Consider the following 23,493-nt stretch of genomic DNA (forward strand, 5'->3'; position numbering starts at 1 on the left):
ATTTATTAATGAAAAGGTCCATCCAGACTTTGTGGCAATACAGAAGGCAAAACACAACACACAGATAAACAAATTCAGAACACAGTGTCTTTCAAAAGTTGCATAATATAAAGTTATAAAACTTCCCAGAAGTAGTGCAATTTGACCAGCACCAAGAAAGTCCTGCTCCAGTTTCTTGCCAAAAGGTGGGAATGCTCCACTTTCTACATTTTGGTTGTGCGTGCCTCAACATCAACTGGATGAGTCGTGATGCTTGGGTGGCTACACGGTGCAAATAGACACACACGGATGCTTCAAGAAAAGCCTTCATTGCACTTGGGAAAACAAACAACAAATATAAAAGACACATATCCTAGCAACATGACATCCCGACAACACACAGCCAGTGTCCTCCATCTTGTCCCCACCTAAGGAAACAAGGCTACATGTGTGCAAAAACTGACGCAGTTAAATCAAGTTTTTGACAGCCACAAAACACCAAAAGCAACTTCCAGACTTGTCATGTACTGCTGTGCTAAAATCCCCATTCAAGCGTGCATAGTGGAAAAAAACACGGAAAACTGCAACAAAAGGCGCCGACATGCGCTCACCGAGTCTGACCATTAGAGGCAGTGAGCCAGTGTATTTTGCGTCTTGATGAATTCCGATTCTTTGCAAAACTGATTTTAGGACGCAGCTGGAGCCCACTGACGATCCTCTGCATGTCTTTAAAACCTGAAAACCAAGCGTGGAAGCCAATTCAGGTTGTTAGTTTCAGGACATGAAGAAAAACAAATAAAAAAAATAAAAATATATATATATGTTTTCAGTTTCTTGCCAGGATGAAGTCCCACAAGATGATCCCGCAGACAAGACATGAACACACACAGCAGAAGAAAAGGCAACAAAAGAAATCATCTCATCACTGTTTCAAAGTAAACATGAGCCTCCTGCCTCATTTCAAGTCCACCACAACCTCAAAGGCTGAGTTTAAAATTCCCTTTCACTTCTTCATGTCGCCTGAATGTCAAGAAAATTACAATTGACTGATTTGCTGATGCACCAAATGTACGTTAAATAATGCAGACACAATTTGTATATTAAACACTGTGTATACACACGCACACAACACCGGGTGACAAGAACGACGACCACGCAAGCCCCCGCCCCCATTGGAGCTTACATTCATGAGTATAAATCCATAAAAAGTGACAGAGGAGTTAAGCGTCGCCCCTCCCGTGTTGGAGGAGTGTGTCCTTGCCAACGTGTGCTACATGTACTGCGTGCATATTCGACTCTACAGTCCCCCGAGCGACTTGTTGGGGCCGTAACCCCCGCACAGGGGAGGGAGGGCGGCCTCGTCTCATCTGGACGTCCACACGTGCATGCTGGTGACAAATGATGAGGAGGTGGGGGGCGCCGGTTCACAAAATAAGCAATGTTCTGCCGACACGAATGTCACCAGCACGTGTGCCGCTTTGGTGGCATCGTGGACGGCTCGCTTTTGTTTGTCGTGCGTAAAAATGTTCAGAGTGACCACAGCCTCCGACAGAGGAAGCTGTTATATCACATGACCTTTTATTAATGACACCACAGACAGATAAAAAAACACACTGGTAGAAGGACCAGTGGGTGTGGCCTCACACACACACACACACACACACACACACACACACACACACACACACACACACACACACTTTCCTCTGAGGTGGACGTCACAGTTGGTGCACGATGCTGTCGCCGCGGTTGGCACAAACAGAAGCGTCCTGCGGTAGCCGGCGCCACTGGAAGGTCGTGCTGAGCGAGCCCACCTCGTCGTCCTCGTTCTCCTGCTCCTTGGCAAAGTCCATAAAGACCTGGGGCGGCGTCAAGCACAACACAGACAGTTGAGCACATCGGTGTAGCACGCGGCGTCCCGCCTGTGTGATTGGTGGAGGGAGGTTCTGGTCTCACCTGCTCCAGAGTGGACTGCGAGAAGTTGTACTCCTCAAAGTTGAAGCTTTGCTTTGCTGGACACAAACGATCCACGTCATCAATGATGTAACATTATGTGTGTGTGTGTGTGTGTGTGTGTGTGTTAACTCACCGCGCTCCAACTCAGAGAAGGATGTGGCCAGGGACTTGACGTCCCCCATGGGGACTTTATACACCAACGTTGTAGCAAAGCTGCCAACCAATCACAACAAGGTGCTTAGGTTCAGTGTGAATAATATTATCCACAAGTAGCTTTGTCGCTCCCTCACAATAAACACATTATAATGGGACTGAATGTAGCTTGACATTGCAACTCGCTACAGGAGACAGCATGCTAACGCCGCTTCTTAACACACTTCATACGCCAACTGTATTCAGAGCCCTGCTGATTCGGGATTCGTACTGAAACTCTGTATCATGACGGCACCGGTGCTGATGTAAACCGTAGTAACCAGACTGAAAAACCAAGTAGCTGAAATCAACTTGCGTGTGACAAAGTTCCGTGTTTTTGGACAAAATTTGCAGATTCGGCACTGGCATCGGATAATATGTAAAAAAAAAAAGCTAATTTAAAGAGTCCCTGACATTTTGCTTAAATATTATATATTGTTTGTAATTATGTTCTACATTGTACCATTTTTAAAACATTAAACATTTAAAACATTTTTTTAATATTACATGTATAATGCTTTGCAGCCTTGTCGCTATGGTGGAATAGTGTTTAGAAGGCATTATGTAAACACGACGTGACTTACTCTGTTCTGTGGCACGTTCTTCCTTGTTCTTGTCAAATGAACTATAAATGTCATTTCTGCAAATTTACCGTTTGCTTAAAAAAAAAAATGGAACAATGAGAACATAATTACAAACAATACAGTTAAGCAAAGCTGATGAATTATGTCAGGGACCGCTGAAGCACATTTTACATATCTTTTATCTGAATGAAGCATTTCCAAGCACAAAAACAGCCAAATGATCTAAAATATAAATATAAGGCATTCAGAAGACGCATTCAAAGACATGACGATATGTAGTATTCTACAGTGGTCACTAGGTGTCAGTAATGTTGCAATAGCCACCGCAAGTACAGCAAGTACCGTAGTACTGTACAGAAACAAAGAACTCCCCCAATGCAAACATGTGAGAGTGGATATTAAGCCTTATTTTCTCTTATTATGTCTACCATATTGGGTAAGAGTGTAAAGGTGTACTATAGGGGTGTTATTTCATGTCTAGAAGGCTCTAATAATGTTAAAAACTCTATTTAGAAGGCCTTAAACAGGTTTACTACGCTCCAACTACAAAAATATTACATTTATAAATAAAGAATCCTACTTTGTGGAAATTCACTTATGGCCGTGTTTGGAACCAATTAACCGCGATAAAGGAGGGATTATTGTACTGCTCTTCTCAACGAGCAGCGGGTGCTTCTGTAGCCCCTATCTCCATCTAAAAGCGCTCGCAGTCTGGTTTGTGACATAGAACACAAAAAGCAGCAACCGAAGAAAAGTTCAGTAGTATTTCTAAACCTGTTTGTTTGGTTTTTAAAAGTTTTTTGCTGACTTTTTGTCTCCTACAACGTCCATAAAAATGACATGCACACGCATCATGGTCAATTATGCAAAACACACCACACATAGATAGCAGTCCTGTGGGTGAAAACGTTAGGTGTGCGCCACACGTTCCCGCCGCCTCTCACCTCTCCTGCCGCGAGGCATGGGGGAAGATGCGGAGTATCTCTTTGTGCAACAGCGCCCCCTGCTGGAGCCCGGCCAGCCCCTCCCTGAGCTTGACCTCCAGACTGTATCCTCGGCCGTACTTGCCCTTCAGGTGCTGGATGGAGCCGATGCACCTGGGGAGGAAGAAAAGACGTTGAGTGTTTGTCCTCGGCAAAAGGACTCATCACATGACGCACGGCGGGGGCGACACCTCAGCTGGCCTGAGACCACAATAGCGACACGGTCGCACACGGCCTCCGCCTCCTCCATGTAGTGCGTGGTGAGGACGGCACCGCGCTGACGGTTCCTGAAGGCAGCACGGATGGCCCTCCTGCACACACCACACGCTTCTCAGCACGATGGTTTTGAATCCACACGGCAACACAATTGCTTAAGTGTTCAAACACTGAGCCTCACCACATGCGCTGTTTGGATTTAGGGTCCATCCCTGATGACGGCTCGTCCAGTAAGACGATCTGAGGGTTCCCAATCATGCTCAACGCAAAGCACAGCTGAGAGAAAGCACACACTATATGAGCAGGGATGGCCGATATGGGCCAACTGATATCAGCAGGATGGAGCAGATCCTCTCATACTTTTCTTTTCAGTCCTCCTGACAAACTCTTGGTTTGCTTGTGCACGTGCTCCTTCATCTCCAGAGCGTTCACCACACTGAAGACGAGAACAAAACGCAAGTGCTTAGGAGAGAAACAAAAACGTCAAGATGCTGCAGCTACCGTTTGATGATCCCAGGGACGTCCTGTCCTCTCAGGCCTTTGATGGCCGCGTAGATCTCCAGGTGTTCCTGCAGAGTGATCCTGGGCCACAGAGGGTTTACCTGGGGACAGTAGCCCACGTGCTCCAGCGGCACGTCCACCGACCCAAACTCTCCCATCAGCACCTGTGAGAACATTCCGTCACTGTCGATGGACACACTCACACCATCCAACGGGAGAGAAAAGACGAGCACCTACCTGTCCTGCAGTGGGGTCCAAGTCACCGGACAGCATGTGCATGATGGTGCTCTTTCCTGAGCCATTCGGGCCCAGCAGTCCCAGAACCTCACCTGCAGGAAGAAATATGGAAGATGGAGACTGCTGGTGGTCAGACGTGCGAGGACACGAGCGCAGGTACCTTTACGAACACAGAAGGAAACGTTCTTGGTGGCCACTCTCCCACTCTTGTTGAGGGACACGTCTTCTCTCCGATTTTTGTACTTCTTCCTCAAGTTACTCACAACCACCAGCGGCTTCTGGAAGCAATGAACATCTGATCAGATGCCTTGTATGGACAAAAGTATTGGGACAGCTGCGGGAAGTCCATCAACCAGCCTCCATTCTTCTTCGGGGAAGACCGTCTACAACAGGGGTCTCAAACCTGCGGCCCCCGACTTGACATGAAAGTTTAGTGTTACTGGCGAGTTGTTTATTTTGCCAGGTCTCCAGCAGAAAGGAGGAGGCAAGAGAAGCCCATATTCCGAAGAACCCATTCATGTTCTGAAGAACGTCTTTATGTTGTGAAGAACCATTTACATTGCAAAACCCTGCAATGTTCTCAAGAACCTCACGCATGTTCTGAAGAACCACTCACGCGCTGAAGAACCTGTTCATTTCCTAAAGGACCCGTTCATGTTCTAAAGGACGCGTTCATGCTCTAAAGGACCCGTTCATTATGTCAGGAACCGTTCAAGTTCTGAAGAATCATTCATGTTTTTAAGAACTGTTGTTCTGAGGAACCCATTTATGTACTAAAGAACTGTTCATGTTCTGAAGGAACGTTTCATGTTTTGAGGAACCCATTTATGTCCCAAATCCCGTTCATGTTCTGAAGGAACTGTTCATTTTCTGAAGAATCATTCATGTTTTGCAGAACCCATTTATGTCCTAAGGCCCGTTTATGTTCTGAACAACCCTTCATGTTGTTAAGAACTGTTCAAGTTCTGAAGGAACCCAGTTATGTCCCAAAGGCCCGTTCATGTTCGGAAGAAACCGTTCATGTTGTTAAGAACCGTTCATGCTCTGAAGAATCCTTCATGTTCTGAACAACTGTTCATGCTCTGAAGAACCGGTTCTTAATTAAGAATAAGAAGATGAGATTACTCTTCTGGAATACCTGAAAGCCTTTTTTTGGTGGAATATTGATGGGGCCCACCTCACCCAGACCCTACCTCCAGCAGCCCCCAGGTAAGTTGCGTTTGAGACCCCTGGTCTACAAGATGTTCAGGAGTGATGGATGCATTGATGTGAAGTACTGTGTCTCAATACTTTAGTCCATGACTTGAGGTGAGGTCACCGACCTCCTCACATGACTGGCGGCTGAGCGCCTCCTTCACCCGCGCCTTCTCCATCTGAACATCCTCGTCCTCGTTCAGCCCCTCGTCTGGGTTGCGCTCCGCTTTGGGCTTGGTCTTGCATGAGATCCTGGAAGACAATGACTTTTGTCAACATCTTCACTCCACGTGAGCTGGGACACCTTCAGTAAAACCTATTTACATTTGCATCATCGCAATCATCACCTGCACAACTGATCCTTTCTCATGGTCCTGCCACCGTGACGGGCCTCCAGCCAGCGGAGCACAAACATCAGCAGGATGCACTGGAGGTAAGGCTGGGAACAAACATGAGCAGACGCTTCACTTCCTGCACGACGACGCTCATTCCTTCGCGCGCACTTGTTGACTTACGGCTAAAACGGCAATGAGCAGGTTGTTCCACAGGAAGTTCTCCTCATAGTGGGAAGGGAGGAAGGTGGCCTGGGCAGCAATATCACGGTACGCCTCCATCAAACTCGCTAAGCAAGTCAATGCATCAGCTTGTAGAAGGAGAGCCGCCTGCTTACCTTGGTGATGCAGTTGAGGCAGCCCATGAGCGGGTAGAGCGGGTTGAGGACACACAAGGCGTTGTGCAGACCTCGGGTCACGGCGGGGCTGTCGCTTACGAGCGGCAGGTGAACCAGCGAAGCCGACACCACACACACCTGAGGACCACACAGCAGGCCTGACGACCTTGATGACATTTTATGGCGAGCAGTAGGCCTGGCACGATAATCAATAAATCTATTAATCGAACGACAGAAACGAAACGAGGTAGATTATTTTGACGGCCTCGATAAACTGACGTGCATATGTGCCTGTTCCTTTTCCTCGTCTCGCTGTACCACACGGGCTGGATGACAAGAGAGTTCACTCTGCATGTGTCTGTGTGCTTTGGTTCTATACTGGAATGAACGAAGAGAGTGAACCGTCCTGTCTGCCTTTGTCCCAGCGCGCGGAGGCGGGGCTACTAGTGAGTGGATTCACAGACAGAGTGCTAGCAGTTAGCAAGCAAACGCTAATATGAATGAAGGCACAAAAGCGATAGTTTCTAAGCCGAATGCCACAGCTGCAGTGTGGATGTGCAGCAGCGCCTTTGTCCCGACAGTCAAGGCTTACTGAGGCGTTTGATCGGCGAAGTAAAGAACATCAGCAACATTGCATTTTACTCCCCCGCCACCACAGATATATGGTCCAGCTCAAAGATGACCCCCTACATTAGTTAAATAACACAATACATAACTGTGTGTGTTTGTGTAGTGTTTATTGGAGTGGTTTTTGTCTTAACAGAGACAGGGTCTATACAGGCAACTTCTGTGACAAGCTAATGTGGCTCACACAGGTACACTATACTTGAGTACTATCTAGTGGTTCAAATGTGAATTACACCTCTCATGACAACAATGAAAACAAACGGTCTAAAAAAAAAAAAAGTCGATAATATCGATTATCGACAATAATTTGTAGCACAATCATCGACCGGCAAAATTTGTTATCGTGCCAGGCCTAGCGAGCAGCAAAGCGTATTGAAGGGTAAAATGTGTACACGTTGGCAGATCAACATGAGCTTCCCTTTATAGCATTGACCAATAGGCAGGACTGAACCCTGACCTTCACAGAGAAGCGAGTGTTAATAAGCGGTTAATCCGGCAAAGCAGAAAAAGAGCACACGTTCTCACCATCATGGAGATGACTGAGAAGAAATCCTTGTTGCTCTGGACTCGTGTGAAGCCGAAAGAGAAGACGTACGTGAAGAGGATCACGGCCGGAGCAAAGCCAACAGTACAAAGGACCTGAGAGAGATGAAATATATATCCATGAAATGTCAAGATGTCATTAAGCGTTTGGTTTGAACTTATCTTTTAAGGAGCACGCACCACTGCGCCGAGGTTGCCGGAGGTGAGCAGGTTGCCAGTGTGGAAGGAGAAGAGGACAGTGGTCATGCAGGACAGGACGAGGTAGTAGAAGGGCATGTCCACGGCTGCTTGGCCGCACCAGTAGGCTGACGGTAGCAACCCGGAGATGCGCAGTGTGGAGCGGCACTTGAGCTGAGGAGACAAGAGTCAGGGGCTATCCACACGGAAATGTTTGCAGGTCAAAACCAGGGTGCTTGATTGATCGGCCACCGATTAGTGTCCAATTTCCGTAAAAACATGCGATCGGCATAAATGCGTTTCAAAGCCAATCACAAAAACCAATCAGCGTGCGGCGGCGGTAAACCCTACACGTGTGCTGCGTCGCGTAAGGTTGCCAACATCCGTATTGGTCCCGTATTGCCGCGAGAATCAACACCAGTCTGTAAAACCTCAATGGCTTCAGTTTGGCAGCTTGACACAGACTACACCAATCCATGCCAGCGTGTTTGATCCCTTTCTTACATGCTTTGCCTAACTGTCACTGGCGGCAGCTAGCTAAAGTTATCCGTCTAGCTTCTTGTCTTTGGACTCCACATGTGACTTTTTACCACAGCGCCATTTTTTAAAAATGCGGTTAGTTCGGAGCTTGTTTTTGTCCCGCCGGGAAGTGGACATCACGTTCCTGGGGTACGTACTAACTTTTTCAAGTGTCACTGAGCAATTTTACTACCTTGTCGTCATTATACTAATTATGTCTTGCCCTCAAAACACTATTTGTGTGTGTCCAGCCTTATGATGGTGATACTATCACAGGGGTCTCCAAGCTCACCCGCTGATTCTGAGTAGCTCACCAAAGACTCAAAGGATATTTGTTCAACTCTTAGTTGTTTTTAACTGTTCAATTCAGACTTTATGCCTTTTATACAAGTAAAATGACAAATGAGAACAAACTAGCATAAAGACGATGGCCACGCCGGTTGTGTTTGGCAAATAAAGTAGTGCACAATTGAAATGTTGCCAGTCACACAAATAGTTGACAGCTCTAATAGTGTAGTGATGAAAGGTGCATGCAACCTGCAACCTGGACACTCTATTTATTCTCTTTTAAGTTAAGCAGGACAGATTTTTTATTTCATAAAGATATTCATTTGTACTATTTTATTTTGCTCATTTTGTTACCTTGAAGTAAAAAATAAATTATCCAATCATTTATTTGCCACGTATTTGTGTTACTCCAAAAGATGCATCAAAATCAATTCAGGTTTGTGTCAAATAGTCTAAAAATCGTTTCACAAAAATAAAGGCAAAAAAAAAAAAACAAACCATGTCCACAGAGGACATGCGACGAGACATCCGGATCGGTGGAGGAAGCCTTTACCTCTCGGTCTCGAGTGTGGTCCATGGCAAAATAGGCCGGCATGCCAGCCGCCAGCATTCCCAGCAAGATGGCCTCTATGAAGACCAGCACGTAGGACGTAGACTCAGGGATTTGCTGTTGGGACACAGGCAATACCTTTAAGGACAGGTTCTGCACGTGGAAATCATTGATGGCTGATAATAGCTCATACTTACATAGTCAAATGGTTTGGTCCAAGTTCTGATGCGTCCGGTACCGTTCAGACCTCTCAGCAGCGCGTTGCTGAGAATATTTACTACCATTGGTAAGGAGTGGACCGTGGTGCTGTTGAAGGCCACGCTGTACCTGAAGCCCTGTAACAAAGTAGCCCTGCGTGTTTTCAGGCTGACACTAATCCGAGAGGACACAATGCGGGACTTTTAGTCGACCTTGTTGGATCCTGTGACGTTGATGGCGGCACTGTGGGGAGCGGCTGCCATGTAGTCGGCGTGCCTCATCACTTCCACCTTAATGTCCTGGGATTCCAGGTTATAGATGAGGTCAGAAATGTCCGAGCCTGTGGACAAAACAAACACACACGAGTGAAAACAATGTAGAATGACTCACATCCAACGGCAACAAGTTGTCACCTGACGAGTTCTGAATGAGGAGGCTGGTGGCGTATCTGTGGGGGGACTGGTTCCTGCGGAGGAGGTAGATGGGGAGGAACTGGCGGCCCGGTGAGTGGATCTGGATGTTTCCTGTGGTCAAAGACAGGACGAGCACGGCGGCAACAAACACCAGGAACAGGGCCAGGCTGCAAGGAAAGGGGCGTGGTCTTATAAGCACACATCATCATCATAAGAGCACGTATATACTTTTATACGCACGTATAAATAAAGGCCTTCCTCTCGCGCCACATGTTGAGCATGTGCAGCCACGCCACCGTGCTGAACTGCTGGCGCCACAGGGCTTGACCTGACACCACGTCCGACGAGTCAGAGAACGTCAACAGCCGCTGGTCCGTGTCGTCTGAGGGGACGCCGTCGCCCTCGTCCTCGGTTGGCTCCCGATTGAAGACGGTGTAGTCTGATGGGTTTGGGGGAACACAGAGGAAGACACAACGTGAAGACGAGATCACCTCCTTGGACGCGCTGTCACTTATAGTGACGCCCTCACTCACCTGCTTGGTCCACCTCTGCCTCCGCCTCCAAACGCAGAAAGACATCCTCCAGTGTTGTCATGGAAACACCATAGTTGATGAGGCCCAGGCCGTGTCGAGAGTCGAGGTCTGAGAACAAAGCTAGGAACAAAAGGCAGTCAGACGCCATCCTCTTGCCCAACAGAACATTAACTTATTGACTCACGGGGGTTGCGTTTCATTTCATGCAGCGGTAGACACAAAAGTTGATAAAAGACGAGCAAAAACTGCTACCTGGATGCTGCCTTTTTCGTTTTGCATGTTTGAATTTATATTTGGTTGTGTGATGTTTTGTTGATGTGTTGTTTCACTGTAAATAGCTATAAATGTCAAAATAATACACCCAATCAGATTGGACCTTTTGGTCTACTTGAGATGGGTCTTTGTTTTTGTGTTTTATAGTTTTTTGTTGCAGTCTTTTCCATGTTGAGCATATAAATAAAGCCATATAAACAATAAACATTTCATATAATTGTATTTTTACATTAAAAATTCTGTTTTTTGGTAAAAAAAAAAAAAAAAAAAAAAATCAAATTAAGCCAAAAAAAAAAAAACCTGAGGAGTCGTTTAAGAGCCGAAAAAGCTGGCTCTTTATAGGGAGCCGAAAGAGTCCTCTCTTTCTGGGGAACCGAAACAGTCGTCTCTTTTCTGGGAGCGGAAAGAGCCAGCTGTTTGTGGGGAGCCCAAAGAGCTGTTTCTTTTTGGGGAGCTGAAAGAGCAGTCTCTTTTTGGGCAGACGAAAAAGATGGATCTTTTTTTGGGAGCCGAAAGAGCCAGCTGTTTGTGGGGAGCTGAAAGAGACGTCTCTTTTTGGGGAGCCGAAAAAGATGGATCTTTTTAGGAAGCTGAAAGAGCCAGCTGTTTAAGGGGAGCCGAAAGAGCCGCCTCTTTTTTGTGGAGCTTAAAAAGCTGTCTCTTTTTTGGGAGCAGAAAGAGCCAGCTCTTTGTGGGAAGCTGAAAGAGTAGTCTCTTTTTGGGGAGCTGAAAGAGCTGTCTCTTTTTGGGGAGCTGAAAGAGCTGTCTCTTTTTGGGGAGCTGAAAGAGCTGTCTCTTTTTGGGGAGCTGAAAGAGCTGTCTCTTTTTGGGGAGCCGAAAAAGCCAGCACTTTTTTGGGAGCCTAAAGCACAAGCTGTTTGTGGGGAGCCAAAAGAGCTGTCTCTTTTTAGGGACCCGAAAGAGACGGCTCTTTTCAGGGAGCCGAAAAAGACGGCTCTCTCCGAAAAGCCATCTCTTTTTGGAGAGCCGAGCCAAAAGAGGTGGTTCTCTAAAAAGATCCGAACTTCCCATCACTTGTTCATCTAATATCTCACTATACTGATAAACAGATGTGTTATAATGTCCAACCAGGTCAGCTGTGGCTTCCTACTGGCCAAAATGTGTACAACAGCTGCTAAATGTCTTTTACATGGCCAGACATCTTTTTTTTATAACTCCACCTGTGTGGATGGACGTTTAGCACCGGCATGGGGGGCTTCCTGTCACGAGCGTACGATGGTAATTAATGAGAAAAGGGGAGCGTTGACAACTGTTGACAACAGTCCGTAGGTTTGAAATCGGGGCAGGCGTTCATGGAGGCGGACTGTTCACTCCCTGAAGGAGTCGAATCAGAGCCTTAACAGTCAGTGTTGCCACAGCTCTGGGATTTTGTGGGAGGTGCATGTCATGCCACGTACAGAGACTGAACAAGGAAACCGGAGAAATGCAACAAAATGAGAGCAGCAAAGCGTACAAGCGTATTCAAGGGTCAAAATGTGTGCCAAATGTTGGTAAGTCTGCATCCTTATTGATTTTTGCCGTGGAAAATGACCTCCCAACAAATTAATTCATCTGCTGGCTCAGCAAACTCTCAATGAAAACGTGCTTTTCCTCACCGTGTGAACCCCACTCGAGTGCAGAGGTGTCATTTGGAGGTCCTACCTGCAAACGCGTCCATGCTGTCAAAAGGCAGCGTGAATGTCAACTCCGCCTCGTGTTGTCGAGCCAGCTTTGCCTTGGGAACGTGCTGCTCCACCAGTGAAGAGATCTTCTCTGCATTGCAGCGGTCACTGATGGACATCCTGCAGGGGGAAAAATAGTTCCAGCACATCAGGCTCCATGTTGAAGAGATGAGACGTGAGGAAGTGTACTACTGGTACATTCAGAGGGGGCGATGCGGAGAGGCTACCGACCTGAGATGATATCCCACGCCACACTTGATCTTGAGGTACATGGACGAGCCGACACACTTCAGCTGGCCCTGAGAGATGACTGCTTTACGATCTGGATGACAAGGAGGACTGTCAGCGTTTCAACACAGCTGTGTCCATAGAGTGCATTCTAGTTTGCATGCCATGGAGCCGCCCCCACCAGCGAGGATGTCCGCCTCATCCATGTAGTGTGTGCTGAGGACAATGACCCGGCCCGCCCTACGGCTCTTCAGGAGAGACCAGACCTGATGTCTGGAGCAGGGGTCCATGCCCGCCGTCGGCTCGTCCAAGAGCAGGATCTTAAAGTCATAGGAAAGGCCACAAGGGGGCGTTTTAATCGTTTGTAGAGTAGCTCGTCAAAAGATGTTTGTGAGAAGATGCAGGACAAATACTGGTGGTCCTCGGTTACGAAAGAGTTGCGTTCCTAGACTGTGATGTCTGAGTCACTCACACTACACACAAAACACGACTGACATCAAATATTATCATAAAAACATAAAATACGAGAATGAAACAGTAACAGAAAAAGAACAATTTCTTACTTTTATCCTTGTGGCTTATCGGGAGGAGGAAGTAGAAGCGGCAGGAGAACTAATAAAACATTTTTTAGCCTTCTCCCGATTCAACATAAAGCTCACTGCACGGTTTAGTTTTTACTGTCCCTTTCATAGGAACAGATCCTTTGACACAGGGACTTCAAACTCATAATCCACGGGTTTTGTGGCCCCCTACTTGCTACCAACAAATGACCAAGGGAGGGTCACTAGACACTAGCTAGAACACCAGCTACAACACAAAGAGACGGCACAACATGTAAAAAATACAAAAACAACACTATTATTTCTAAGAAGAATAATTTGTTCACTCTAAACACATAACTTTGGTGTCACAGAGCATGCTGGGAAGCCGGAGTGAATGATGCCGGCACATGTTCATTTTTACTTCTGTGGTGACGGGTTTCTCTTTTCCTTGGCACACTTCGGCCACCAGAAGAGCCTGCTTTACGCTTGGAAGACATAAGGAAGAGCAAAAAGTGAACTAACAACTGCATCCTTGCAGCATGTGGCGTGTATTCATCCGCTGCGTGCGCTGTAGCTCGAGTCGAGTGATTACGGACCAAAAATGAAGTTTATGGGAGCGCGTTCGTAACCACGAGGACCACCAGAGGCACAAGCTACCTTAGGGTCTCCCAGAATGGCAATGCCCACAGAGAGCTTCCTCTTCTGGCCTCCACTCAGATTCTTGGCTTGAGCCGTCATGATCTTCTCCAAGTCCAGGTCCTTCAGCACTTTGGTCACCTTTTCACCAGCACAGTGGCGTCAGTCAGGCTGCCGTTCACAAGCAAACGACCAACATCGTACATTCTCAATACCTCGGCGTCAACGTCCGCAGCCGGGATCCCTTTGATGGCGGCAAATATCCTCAGGTGCTCCGCCACCGTGAGCACGTCGAATGTGATGTTGAATTGCGGGCATATTCCCACCAGCTGCTTCATCTCTGGCCCGTCCGCCATCTCGGCTACGGGGGAGCCGTAAATGGAGGCCGAGCCGTCGGTGGGCGGGCAGATGCCGCACAGGATGTTCATGAGAGTGGACTTCCCGGCGCCGCTGTGGCCCAGCAGAGCTGTAATCTGGCCCTCGTAAATATCAAAGCTCAGACCTGGAGAGAGCAGGTCACATTATGGCGTTATTACACCTGGACGAAGTGGGCACGGCCATTTGACTGTGTGGACAACCTCTGAGAGCCTCCACAGTGTTGTCCTTGTCCTTATACACCTTGCTGATGTTGCTGATGCTGCCAGAGAGGGCGCCGGCGAGCCACATAAAGAGACAAAAACAGACTGCTGTCAGATTCCAGCCTGAGCTTCAGACAGTTCTCTATAGTTCTGGTACTGCACAGGGGGAGCACAGTGCTTACAAAAATCACACACGAAAAAGAAAAGAAATGAAAGAAAATAAAAGACTGGAATTGAAGTTGAGACTTCTACCGAATGGTCTCTTTGCCTCGGAACTCTGGCGAAATGGGCTCAATGGACTCGCCCGCGCTGGGAGCGCCATTGGCCTCCACGTCGTACACTGAGCTGACTTCCACGTAGCGCTTGCTGCGTTTGGACCAGTAGGACGGTTTGAGGAAGTAAAGCAAGGACCTCCTCATTCTGAACTCGCCTGCGTGTGGACAACACAGGAGATGTACTAGCAACTAGGAGCTAGCGACGCAAAGGCCGTTTGGTGTAACGCGGGCGTGCACGCTCACCTGGGAGCACCTGGTCCAGGTAGATGGCCATCAGCAGGTAGAGGATGCAGTCCAGAACCAGCATGAGCAGCGGCACATAGAGCGGATGAGGGCCGTTAGCCAGGGAGGAGGACACAGCTCCATCTCCTTGAGCCTCCAGATACACCACCTGACACGGGTCAGCATACGTTTTTTGTGTCTACACAACCGTTTCACTGGATCGCACTAAAAGAGAAGGTGCGTGTGTGCTACCTGTGCGATGCCGATGGAGAAGGCAGTGGGGGAGAGCAGGCAGAGGATCCAGACCAGCGGCTGGGGGAAGTCCTTCATCAGGACTGTAAAAAGGGACAGACATCCAAAGACCACCGTCAACATGGAGCCCACCGTGCTGGCAAACTTTGGCTTCTTGAATAACGGCGTCAGCATGAAGGAGAAGAAGATCTGCGCACGGAAAGTTGGACCTTTAAAACCTTGCAAAAATGACCTCGACATGACCTGAAGGTGAGACTTACAGAAGATATTCCGTAGAGGAAGATGAGGGAAAAGATGATAAAGAAGTCACTGTTGGGGAAAAGTGCCGTGTATGTGGCGATGACGGACATCAGGACGGACATGGCGGTCACCAGTGCAGCATACAGGAGGCCCCATGACATCCTGCGTCACAATAGGAAGCAATGTCACGCCAACTGAACACACGTGAAACATGACAGCAGAATCCGCCCTCACCAGAAGGCGGAGTCGTACAGCCCCATCATAGTCATGGTATCTTTGAGGCGGTGCTCCTTCTCGGCCGCCACGTTCACAATGAGGAAGGTGACAAAGGGGGTGAAGGCCAGAACCAGGTAGATGGATATGAGGGCGTGGGGGAACTTCTGCACTTCGACAGACCCCGGCTGGCCCATCATGACCACCTTCAGGTCCATCTCGCTCCACACGGCACGCTTGGTCTGCATCTACAACAAAATAAAGCCCTGTGTAGAACCATCTATGAAGTTGGGGCCTCAAACAGCAAATTTAGAGTAAGTGCGGCTCACGCACCCTGCGGAAACGGTCACAGCACTTTAGCTTGCTGAAAGGAAACAGCTCACACTTGCCAACACACAAATGAAGGGGGGGACTACTAAGAACACTAACTACAATCATGGTGCCAACACAAAACATAAATAGCAACCAGGTAAGCACACAACGTTTTACAAAACAAGCAAAAGATGCTGGGAAACCAGAAGCTCGCTCGGCGTCGGAAGCTATGCCCGCTGCCAGCATGCCTTGCGGCATTTTGTGACTAGTTGCCCAAAGTACATGTTTAGGGTTAACATAGTTGTTCTTTATTATCCTCCACTAGTTGTAGTAGTTGACCTAAAGCACGGGTGTCCAAACATTTCCCAGCGAGGGCCACGTAGCGAAAGGATGAAGGATGCAACTTTGCCACTTTGATATTTTGTAACGCAACAATACTAATAAGTGATACATATTTCCTCCTCAAAAAAACGCATCTCAGCTTTGTGATATCAGTGAAAAAAGCCTATCATTTGTATCAACTTCGCTCTTTGTTCTGTTTCCCTCATTTTTGCTGTTGTTTTTTTTCTTTATTTTTCAAATATTTCAACTTTATTCGGGAATAATCTTTGCAAATTTTGTTTTGCTATTCTGACTTTATCCTCATAATATTTTAACTTTATTCCCATAATATTTTCACTTTTTCCCCAATGTAATTTTACAAAAATTACAACTTTATTTTGTTTTGTTTATCATCTGATTACAACTTTTAAAAAATAACACATTTTTATATTTCAACTTCATGCTACTAAAATGACATTATTTTTGAACATTTATTCTTGTAAAATTAAGATTTTTTTTCTCCTTAGAATATGTTTTTTTCCCTTAATATTTTGTCTTTATTCTCTTAAAATTGCAGCTGTTTTTTCATTTCTGCTGTTTTTTTTAATTGTCCAACTATTTCAACCTTCTTGTTGTAAATTTTCTTCCCGTAATTATGACTTTATTGCCATAATATTTTGACTTCATTCTCGTAACATTGCAACTTTTCCAGCAATGTCATTTTCCAAAAACGACAACTTTATTCATTGTTTTGTCTGTTTCTCATATTACAACTTTTTTTTAAATAACAATAACACCCGTCTTTCTATAGTATTTCAACATTATGCAACTAAAATGTTATTTTTCCTCATAATATTACATTATTGTCAGAAAGTTACAACTTTTTCTCATTAGATTACAATTTTTTCCTCTTAATAGTTTTGACTTTATTCTTGTAAAATTACTGTACAATTTTCCATTTATGCTTTTTTTGTGTGTTTTTTTTTGTTTTCTTGTTAAATTATATTTTTAGAATATTCCACGGGCCAATAAAAAAAAACCAAACAGCCGTGGGCACGCAAATGGCCCCCAGCTTTTCTTAGCCGAGAGTATCGGACCTCCTCACCTGGATGATGGCGGCGTCGATCAGCGACTGGAGGCGGATGAAGCCGGAGTACCAGTAATTAGCCGCCCTGCAGTTGACTGAGCTGGTGAAACAGTTGGCTGCAGAGGAAAAGAAACGAGGAGAAAAGCGCGTGTGAACGCTGAGAGATGGCGTCTCTTTCTCACTACACCAGCATGCGTTACCAATGGACTCCGTGTAGTCGCTGGGCTGGGGCAGCTGGTTGTACGGGAAGCGTAGCCTGTACGAGGTTGCCAAGGCGTCTGTGAACACCACGCCGACGTAGCTGGAGGGCTCGTACAGGCTGGCGTTCTCCAGGTCCTCCTCGCTGGCGAACATCTCCAAACGGTCCATGTCTAGAAGCGCACATGACACCTGAGTGTTTGTGTATGTGTGCGTCAAGTCTAAGATGGCTGCCTTACGCATCTCCTGGGCCACCTCCTCCATGATATGGTTTGTGATGTTGGTGATTGGCGTGTAGCCCACGCCCTTGAAGATGTAGTCTTCCCGCTCTAGCTCCATGGTGCCGATACCACCATACGACACATGAGGGTTGTGGGTGCTGATAAGGATCAGGAGAGCCAACAGGAGCAGCGGGAGGATCACTTCCTGTACAGACATCACCGCCGTGTTTCACATGTGTGCTCTTTAAATATGCTAGCAAACCTTTAGCAGATTTTTGATTTTTAAAAGCTAACATTGGAACTGGGAATGTTAGGTATTTGAGCTGTAAGAGACCTGCAAACTCTGTTGTTTGGTCCTCCACTTGATGAGCAGGTTCTTGTAGAGGAGGCTGCGCGTTTGCTGCCACACCGCAGCATCTCTGGTGTGAACAGACTGCACATTCCCAGTATGCCTTGCGTCCATGATGTTCGGACGAGTGGTCGTCTCACCACTGTCTACCTCAGCTGCAACACACACACAGGAGAAATGACGCTTCGTCGTAATAACGAGTGTATACCAAAAATCCCAAGCAAGCTTCTACCGTGTGCAAACATTGCTCTACAGTGCCTGACAAAAGCCTTGTCATTTAGCCAAGCTGTAGGAACAAGAAATAATAATACACTAGGTCCCCAACTTACAAACACAATTGGTTCCAGACGACCGTTCTTAAGTCGGGGAAAAGGTAATATTACCAATGATATAGGTAGTACATGTACGTGTATACATATACAGTATATGAGTATGTATGTAAATATGAGTTTGGATGCAGTAGTAATATTAAACGAGGATAATTAATGCAAAAAACAATAATAATGATATAATACATAATAAATGTTATTTACCTTTTGAAGAGGAGTGGTCCAGCATACGTTGTTGTGGTGGAGTTGGAGGAGGAGTTATTGAAATAAGGACAAATGGTCGTCGTGGTTAGACTCTTCTAAAAGAGGTAGTGTTCTGTGGGTGGTGTAGAATTAAGCAGGCCTATTAACTCTTCATAAACTTTAATCACACGCTCTGTCCGGGTTGTATCATACAGCTACAACTTAGCTTTCCATTTAGCTTTCTCTCCCCAGCGTCTGTTGGTCCCATTAGCAGTGTCACAGTGCCCTCTACTGGTCAAGCATGTACAGTAGCAGTATAAATACTGATGGAGCGACTACAAGGCAAAATAAAATAAAATATAGACCAGTCGGCTTGTGTTCGTATCCGCGAATGTTCACAAGTCGGATGTTCGTAAGTTGGGGACCTAGTGTAATAATAACTTCTAGTTGCTCATTTGGATTCAGAATACAGCAGTGTGAAAAATTGTTTGCCCCCTTCCTGATTTCTTTTTTTTTTTTGCATGTTTGTCACACTTAAATGTTTTGGATCATCAAAGTAATGTAAATATTAGTCAATGACAACACAACTGAACTGAAAATGCAGTTTGTAAATGAAATTTTGTATTATTAAGGGAGAAACAAAATCCAAACCTACATGGCCCTGTGTGAATAAGTGATCCCCCCCACCGTTAAAACATAACCAAGTTTAATTGACATCTATCAGTCTGGAAAAGGTTATAAAGCCATTTCTAAAGCTTTGGGACTCCAGCCAACCACAGTGAGAGCCATTATCCACAAATGGCCAAAACATGGAACAGTGGTGAACCTTCCCAGGGGTGGCCAGCCAACCAAAATGACCCCAACAGTAAGATACTGTATGATGGTGGTAGTGTGATGGTCTGGGCCTGTTTTGCTGTTTTAGGACCTGGAGGACTGGAAGATGAGTGGGCCAAAATTCCTCCCCAGCGCTGTAAGAGACTCATTGCAAGTTATCACAAACGCTTGATTGCAGTTGTTGCTGCTAAGGGGGCCCAACCAGTTATTAGCTTTAGGGGGCAATCACTTTTTCACACAGGGCCATGTAGCTTTGCATTTGTTTTCTCCCTTAATAATAAAAGGTTTCATTTAAAAACTGCATTTTGTGTTCAGTTGTGTTGTCATTGACTAATATTTAAATGTTTGATGATCTGAAACATTTAAGCGTGACAAACATGCAAACTTTTTCATACCATTGTAATTGAGCATGTTTGGGGATCGATGCAGGAAGCTTGGAAGATGAAACCAAAAAATGTAGATGAAGTCTGTGAGTCGTGCAAGACTGCTTTCTTTGCCATTCCAGATGATTGCATCAATTCGTTATGTGAGTCATTGCTGAGAAGTATGGATGGGGTCCTCCAAGCTGACGGGAGTCGTATGTACCTTCTTACCAAGGCACCCTGACTTTATGTTCCGATGTTTATGTACCATGTTTGTGTATTCATAGGAAAATATAATTTCTACCGTACATTATTTTGGTATGCGACTAGTATTTTTCCAAGCAATCTGACCTTTCTGTCCCAAATAAATGATAAAACTGAAAGAATAATACAAGACTTTATTATGCTATAATAAGTAACATAATATAATATGCTATGCTATAATTACCTTTCACATAAGTTATTTCTGACTCCAAATGAGCACCTAAAAGTGAAGTTATGTTTTATTGTTCCTATTACCTGGTTAAGCGCGCAAGACACGCAGGCATCGTTTGCTTAAAAAAAACCCTCTCAGGATTCATGCAATTAGCAAATGCGGTGAGCTAAATGTTGACGTTCGCTGCTGCTGAGCTAGACGGTGAACCTGAATGGTTTTTATTTCCCCCTGACTGTTATCTCTTCTGCAGATTCATAACGCAAGCAAACACGACAGGTAACACGAAATACCGCTCGTCAGTAACGTTGTATTTAGCATCACTGAGCTAACACAAGCTAGCGCAATGCCTGTATAAGTGTGTCATAAAATGAACACGCGTTGAGGAAAATAACTATGATATACTTACGTGTGACGTACATGTCTCTTCCCGCATTGCTTGTGCTTTATTTGTTTTACATTACGAATTCGTCTTCATTTCGTGTGTCTCTACTTCCGCTGTCAAAGTGCACGCCCCTGAAAATGTGACGTCAGCCAATCGGAGCCGCTGTTTGTATGACTGACAACAATTTAGACTAATCGTATGAAGAAAGCGTTTTTTAATGATCGGATCACAAAAACAGCATAGACTTGCTTGTGTATGTTCGAGGGTGCAGGCTGACGTCTAATAATTCAGGGCGCCAGAATGTCACTGAACTGAAAGACGTTATGAAGGCAGGAGGCAGGAGGGGACCGGTTGAAGCTCTTCAACCACTGAGTCAAATTACTATCGATACAGTTTAAATGGGTACGTATTTACTTTTTTAATTACGTCTATCTCGGTAGAATGTAATGAGCTGCTGAAATACTATGCTGCTGACACAAACACAAACATGTATTGAAATGGAGTATGGCTCGAGAGGCGAAACCATTCTAAATGCCTTTATTTAAACCTGTCTTTCTTAAGAACTTATGTATCGCCCGAATATAATTGTAAATATCCTCCATTATCATACAGTACGAATGTTCTCTGTATTCAATTTCTTCATGTAAGGAGCAGACCGCTCTCAGGGCGCTATATTATGACGTCATGAACGCACCCGGAAGTGTAGCGAGATGTGTTTTTAGCCTTAAATGTGTCTGTGTGTAAACCGTATTTAATTTTTTTTTTACTGTCGTTCCAAATATTCGATGGGAGTGTGCGGAAGGTTCGAAGACCGGCTAAGACGGGAAAACACAAATTTGGGTCTTTCGTGTTTTAGCGGGAGCGATCGTAGGTATAAATGTATAAAATAGTCATGGCTTCATGTCTTCTAAGTACTTTTATAGCGTTTGTAAGACGTGTTATTCTTAATAAATACCATGTGCGCAATGATTTTAATGCAGTAATACTTACATAGCTGCCAACATTTGCATTTCGAATGGTTCAACGGTGTTATTATACGGGCGTGCTTTTTTATTTTGAAGGCCTTAAAGGATGTGTTACATCGATGTTCCCCAAGTGTTTCTGAGCTGCTGTGCTGCTCCGGCGGAACCGGAGAGGGTATTTTTTCATGAAAGTTAAAATAAGGGACACAACTACAGGAAACTATTAAAACAGGAGGGTGCAGGGAAAGAACTGCAAAACACGGGAGTTTCCTGGTGAAAACGTGAGGGTTGACAGGTATGGACACTGAAAAGACGCGATCTAATGACTTTTAAACGTAATTGTCATAGTGATGTTGTCTCAGTGTGTCCACAGTCATGGTGGACGTTGGCGTGAAGAGCGCAGAGGCGTGGCTCTGTCAACCTGAAGGACGCCAACTGGCTGACTTGGTCCTGGCTGTTGACGTCTCAGGGAAAGATGAAGGGGAGCTCACGGAGACATTTTGGTATGACGACGTTGCTCGCCACTTAGTGTGGAAGCACGTCTCTGTCATGACCCGCGGTCTTTGTCTCTCAGGGGCAACCCCGTACTGTTGGAGCAAGTGGACGAGGGTTCTCCCTGCATCCTGACTCTGACCTGTAGTCCCGCCTCCCCCGCCACCATCAGCCACCTGATGCTCGTCAGCGAGGCTCGGACCATGGAGGTGTACCTGCAGACGGGAGAATACTGCGGGACGGTTCGGGGGCAGCGGCGGGACGACGTTCAGCATCCGGACAGGTGAGGCGTGTCTGCAGCTCGCACAATGTTCAGGAAAAAGATGACCGCATTTTCATCTTGCGGTGGCAGAGGGCCGTTCTACAGGAAACAGCTGACCCTGGAGGAGCCGGCATCGTCATGTGAAGTCAAGGTGAGTCTCAGTCACGTGACACTCTTACTTTTCCCCCCATTTATTTTCTGATTCTGTCCAAACAAATGATTTCTGTCGTAAAAGCCATTAAAAAAGCGTATTTTTGATACTCTAAACCAGTGGTTCCCAATTACTGCATGCGCTCATCAGATGATGAGGCGTTCAAACACACTGCGTAACTATGACTGTAATGCTTTCAGACACCAATATAGCTGTGCTGTTTGTCATTTTTATTCACCTGCTCCCCATGAAAATTTTTGTGCCCCACTTTGTAAACCCTGAAACCTGTGAAAAATGAGTTTAGCGTATTAAACTATTTTGGGCATACATTATGCAGTATTACATTTATTGTATTGTATTGTATTTGTACTTTATTTATCCCACAGCGGGGAAATTCACTTGTTACAGCAGCAAGCAAGATACGCAAGTAAAGAATACATAGTGCCTACAACATGGTTCAGGTGGTGCAGGTGTTGTAGAGCCTGACAGCGGTCGGTATGAAGGACCTGCGGAACCTCTCCTTCTTACACCGTGGGTGTAACAGTCTGCTGCTGAAGGAGCTGCTAAGGGAACCCACAGTGTCATGTAGGGGGTGAGAGGTTTTGTCCATGATGGATGTCAGCTTAGCCAACATCCTTCTCTCCCCCACTTCCTCCACGGAGTCCAGAGGACCGTCCAGGACAGAGCTCGCTCTGCATGCATACAGTATGCAGTATTGGACTAACAAAACATGCAGTTACGCAACATCAGGTCTTGTCAAAACATCTCCTGCTGGAAAAATGTTGAGTGAATTAACATGTAGGGCACATCATGAGTTTTTATGAACCCCCCTCAGCTTCTCTCCCTGGGGGGCCGTGGCAGCTTGATGCTGTGTGGCTTGGTGGTGGGGCTCCGGCCGCTGCAGCCCCACCCACCGGGCACCAGCAGCGACGGTGCCGTCAATCTGCAGCGGGTGCAGAGTCTGGTGGAAGGGATGGGCACCACCCTGTCCCCGGGGGCTCAGAACCTCATGGACATGGTGCGTGTCCAACACAAGGTACGTGTTGGCACGCCCCCACGCCTAACTTGCTGGTTGCTAGTTGTAACTACATTGCCTGCGCGCCATGTCCTC

At 46.2% G+C, this 23,493-nt stretch overlaps 2 protein-coding genes across 8 annotated transcripts in view; one reads left to right on the top strand and one right to left on the bottom strand.

The window, feature by feature from the left end:
• On the bottom strand, positions 1 to 20,641 carry abca5 (ATP-binding cassette, sub-family A (ABC1), member 5). 3 transcript variants are annotated; one of them, XM_054766742.1, is made up of 39 exons: positions 20,540 to 20,641; positions 18,523 to 18,634; positions 17,975 to 18,144; positions 17,659 to 17,845; positions 17,422 to 17,592; positions 17,240 to 17,337; positions 15,523 to 15,749; positions 15,309 to 15,450; positions 15,049 to 15,237; positions 14,818 to 14,965; positions 14,552 to 14,729; positions 14,300 to 14,358; positions 13,937 to 14,223; positions 13,743 to 13,862; positions 12,725 to 12,863; positions 12,547 to 12,637; positions 12,296 to 12,435; positions 10,361 to 10,480; positions 10,068 to 10,266; positions 9,828 to 9,994; positions 9,627 to 9,754; positions 9,414 to 9,551; positions 9,220 to 9,333; positions 7,863 to 8,033; positions 7,665 to 7,778; positions 6,513 to 6,650; positions 6,358 to 6,426; positions 6,190 to 6,281; positions 5,971 to 6,094; positions 4,809 to 4,923; positions 4,649 to 4,740; positions 4,412 to 4,575; positions 4,271 to 4,346; positions 4,092 to 4,186; positions 3,886 to 4,005; positions 3,656 to 3,808; positions 2,069 to 2,148; positions 1,936 to 1,991; positions 1 to 1,838 (listed from the first exon to the last, which is right to left on the bottom strand). In XM_054766742.1, exons 2-39 carry the CDS (start codon positions 18,545 to 18,547, stop codon positions 1,698 to 1,700), a joined length of 5,037 nt encoding a protein of 1,678 aa, XP_054622717.1. In that variant the 5' UTR covers positions 18,548 to 18,634; positions 20,540 to 20,641; the 3' UTR covers positions 1 to 1,697. The 3 variants fall into 3 exon arrangements, with proteins under 3 accessions (XP_054622717.1, XP_054622716.1, XP_054622719.1); XM_054766741.1 differs by having other exon boundaries at positions 4,809 to 4,926; XM_054766744.1 differs by lacking the exon at positions 18,523 to 18,634 and having other exon boundaries at positions 4,809 to 4,926; positions 20,540 to 20,640.
• The window catches only part of c2h10orf88 (chromosome 2 C10orf88 homolog), a 5,277-nt gene continuing 2,071 nt past the window's right edge, over positions 20,288 to 23,493 (top strand). Inside the window, exons 1-6 of one of the 5 annotated variants that reach the window (XM_054766750.1) lie at positions 20,288 to 20,917; positions 21,577 to 21,772; positions 21,840 to 21,980; positions 22,052 to 22,252; positions 22,322 to 22,382; positions 23,218 to 23,418. In XM_054766750.1, the coding sequence (XP_054622725.1) occupies positions 21,853 to 21,980; positions 22,052 to 22,252; positions 22,322 to 22,382; positions 23,218 to 23,418 (591 nt within the window). In that variant the 5' untranslated portion in view covers positions 20,288 to 20,917; positions 21,577 to 21,772; positions 21,840 to 21,852. The other 4 variants (XM_054766746.1, XM_054766747.1, XM_054766749.1 and 1 more) reach the window with 4 other exon arrangements.

The sequence above is a fragment of the Dunckerocampus dactyliophorus genome, chromosome 2 (genome assembly GCF_027744805.1).
Source record: "Dunckerocampus dactyliophorus isolate RoL2022-P2 chromosome 2, RoL_Ddac_1.1, whole genome shotgun sequence".
NCBI classification, from domain to species: Eukaryota; Metazoa; Chordata; class Actinopteri; order Syngnathiformes; family Syngnathidae; genus Dunckerocampus; species Dunckerocampus dactyliophorus.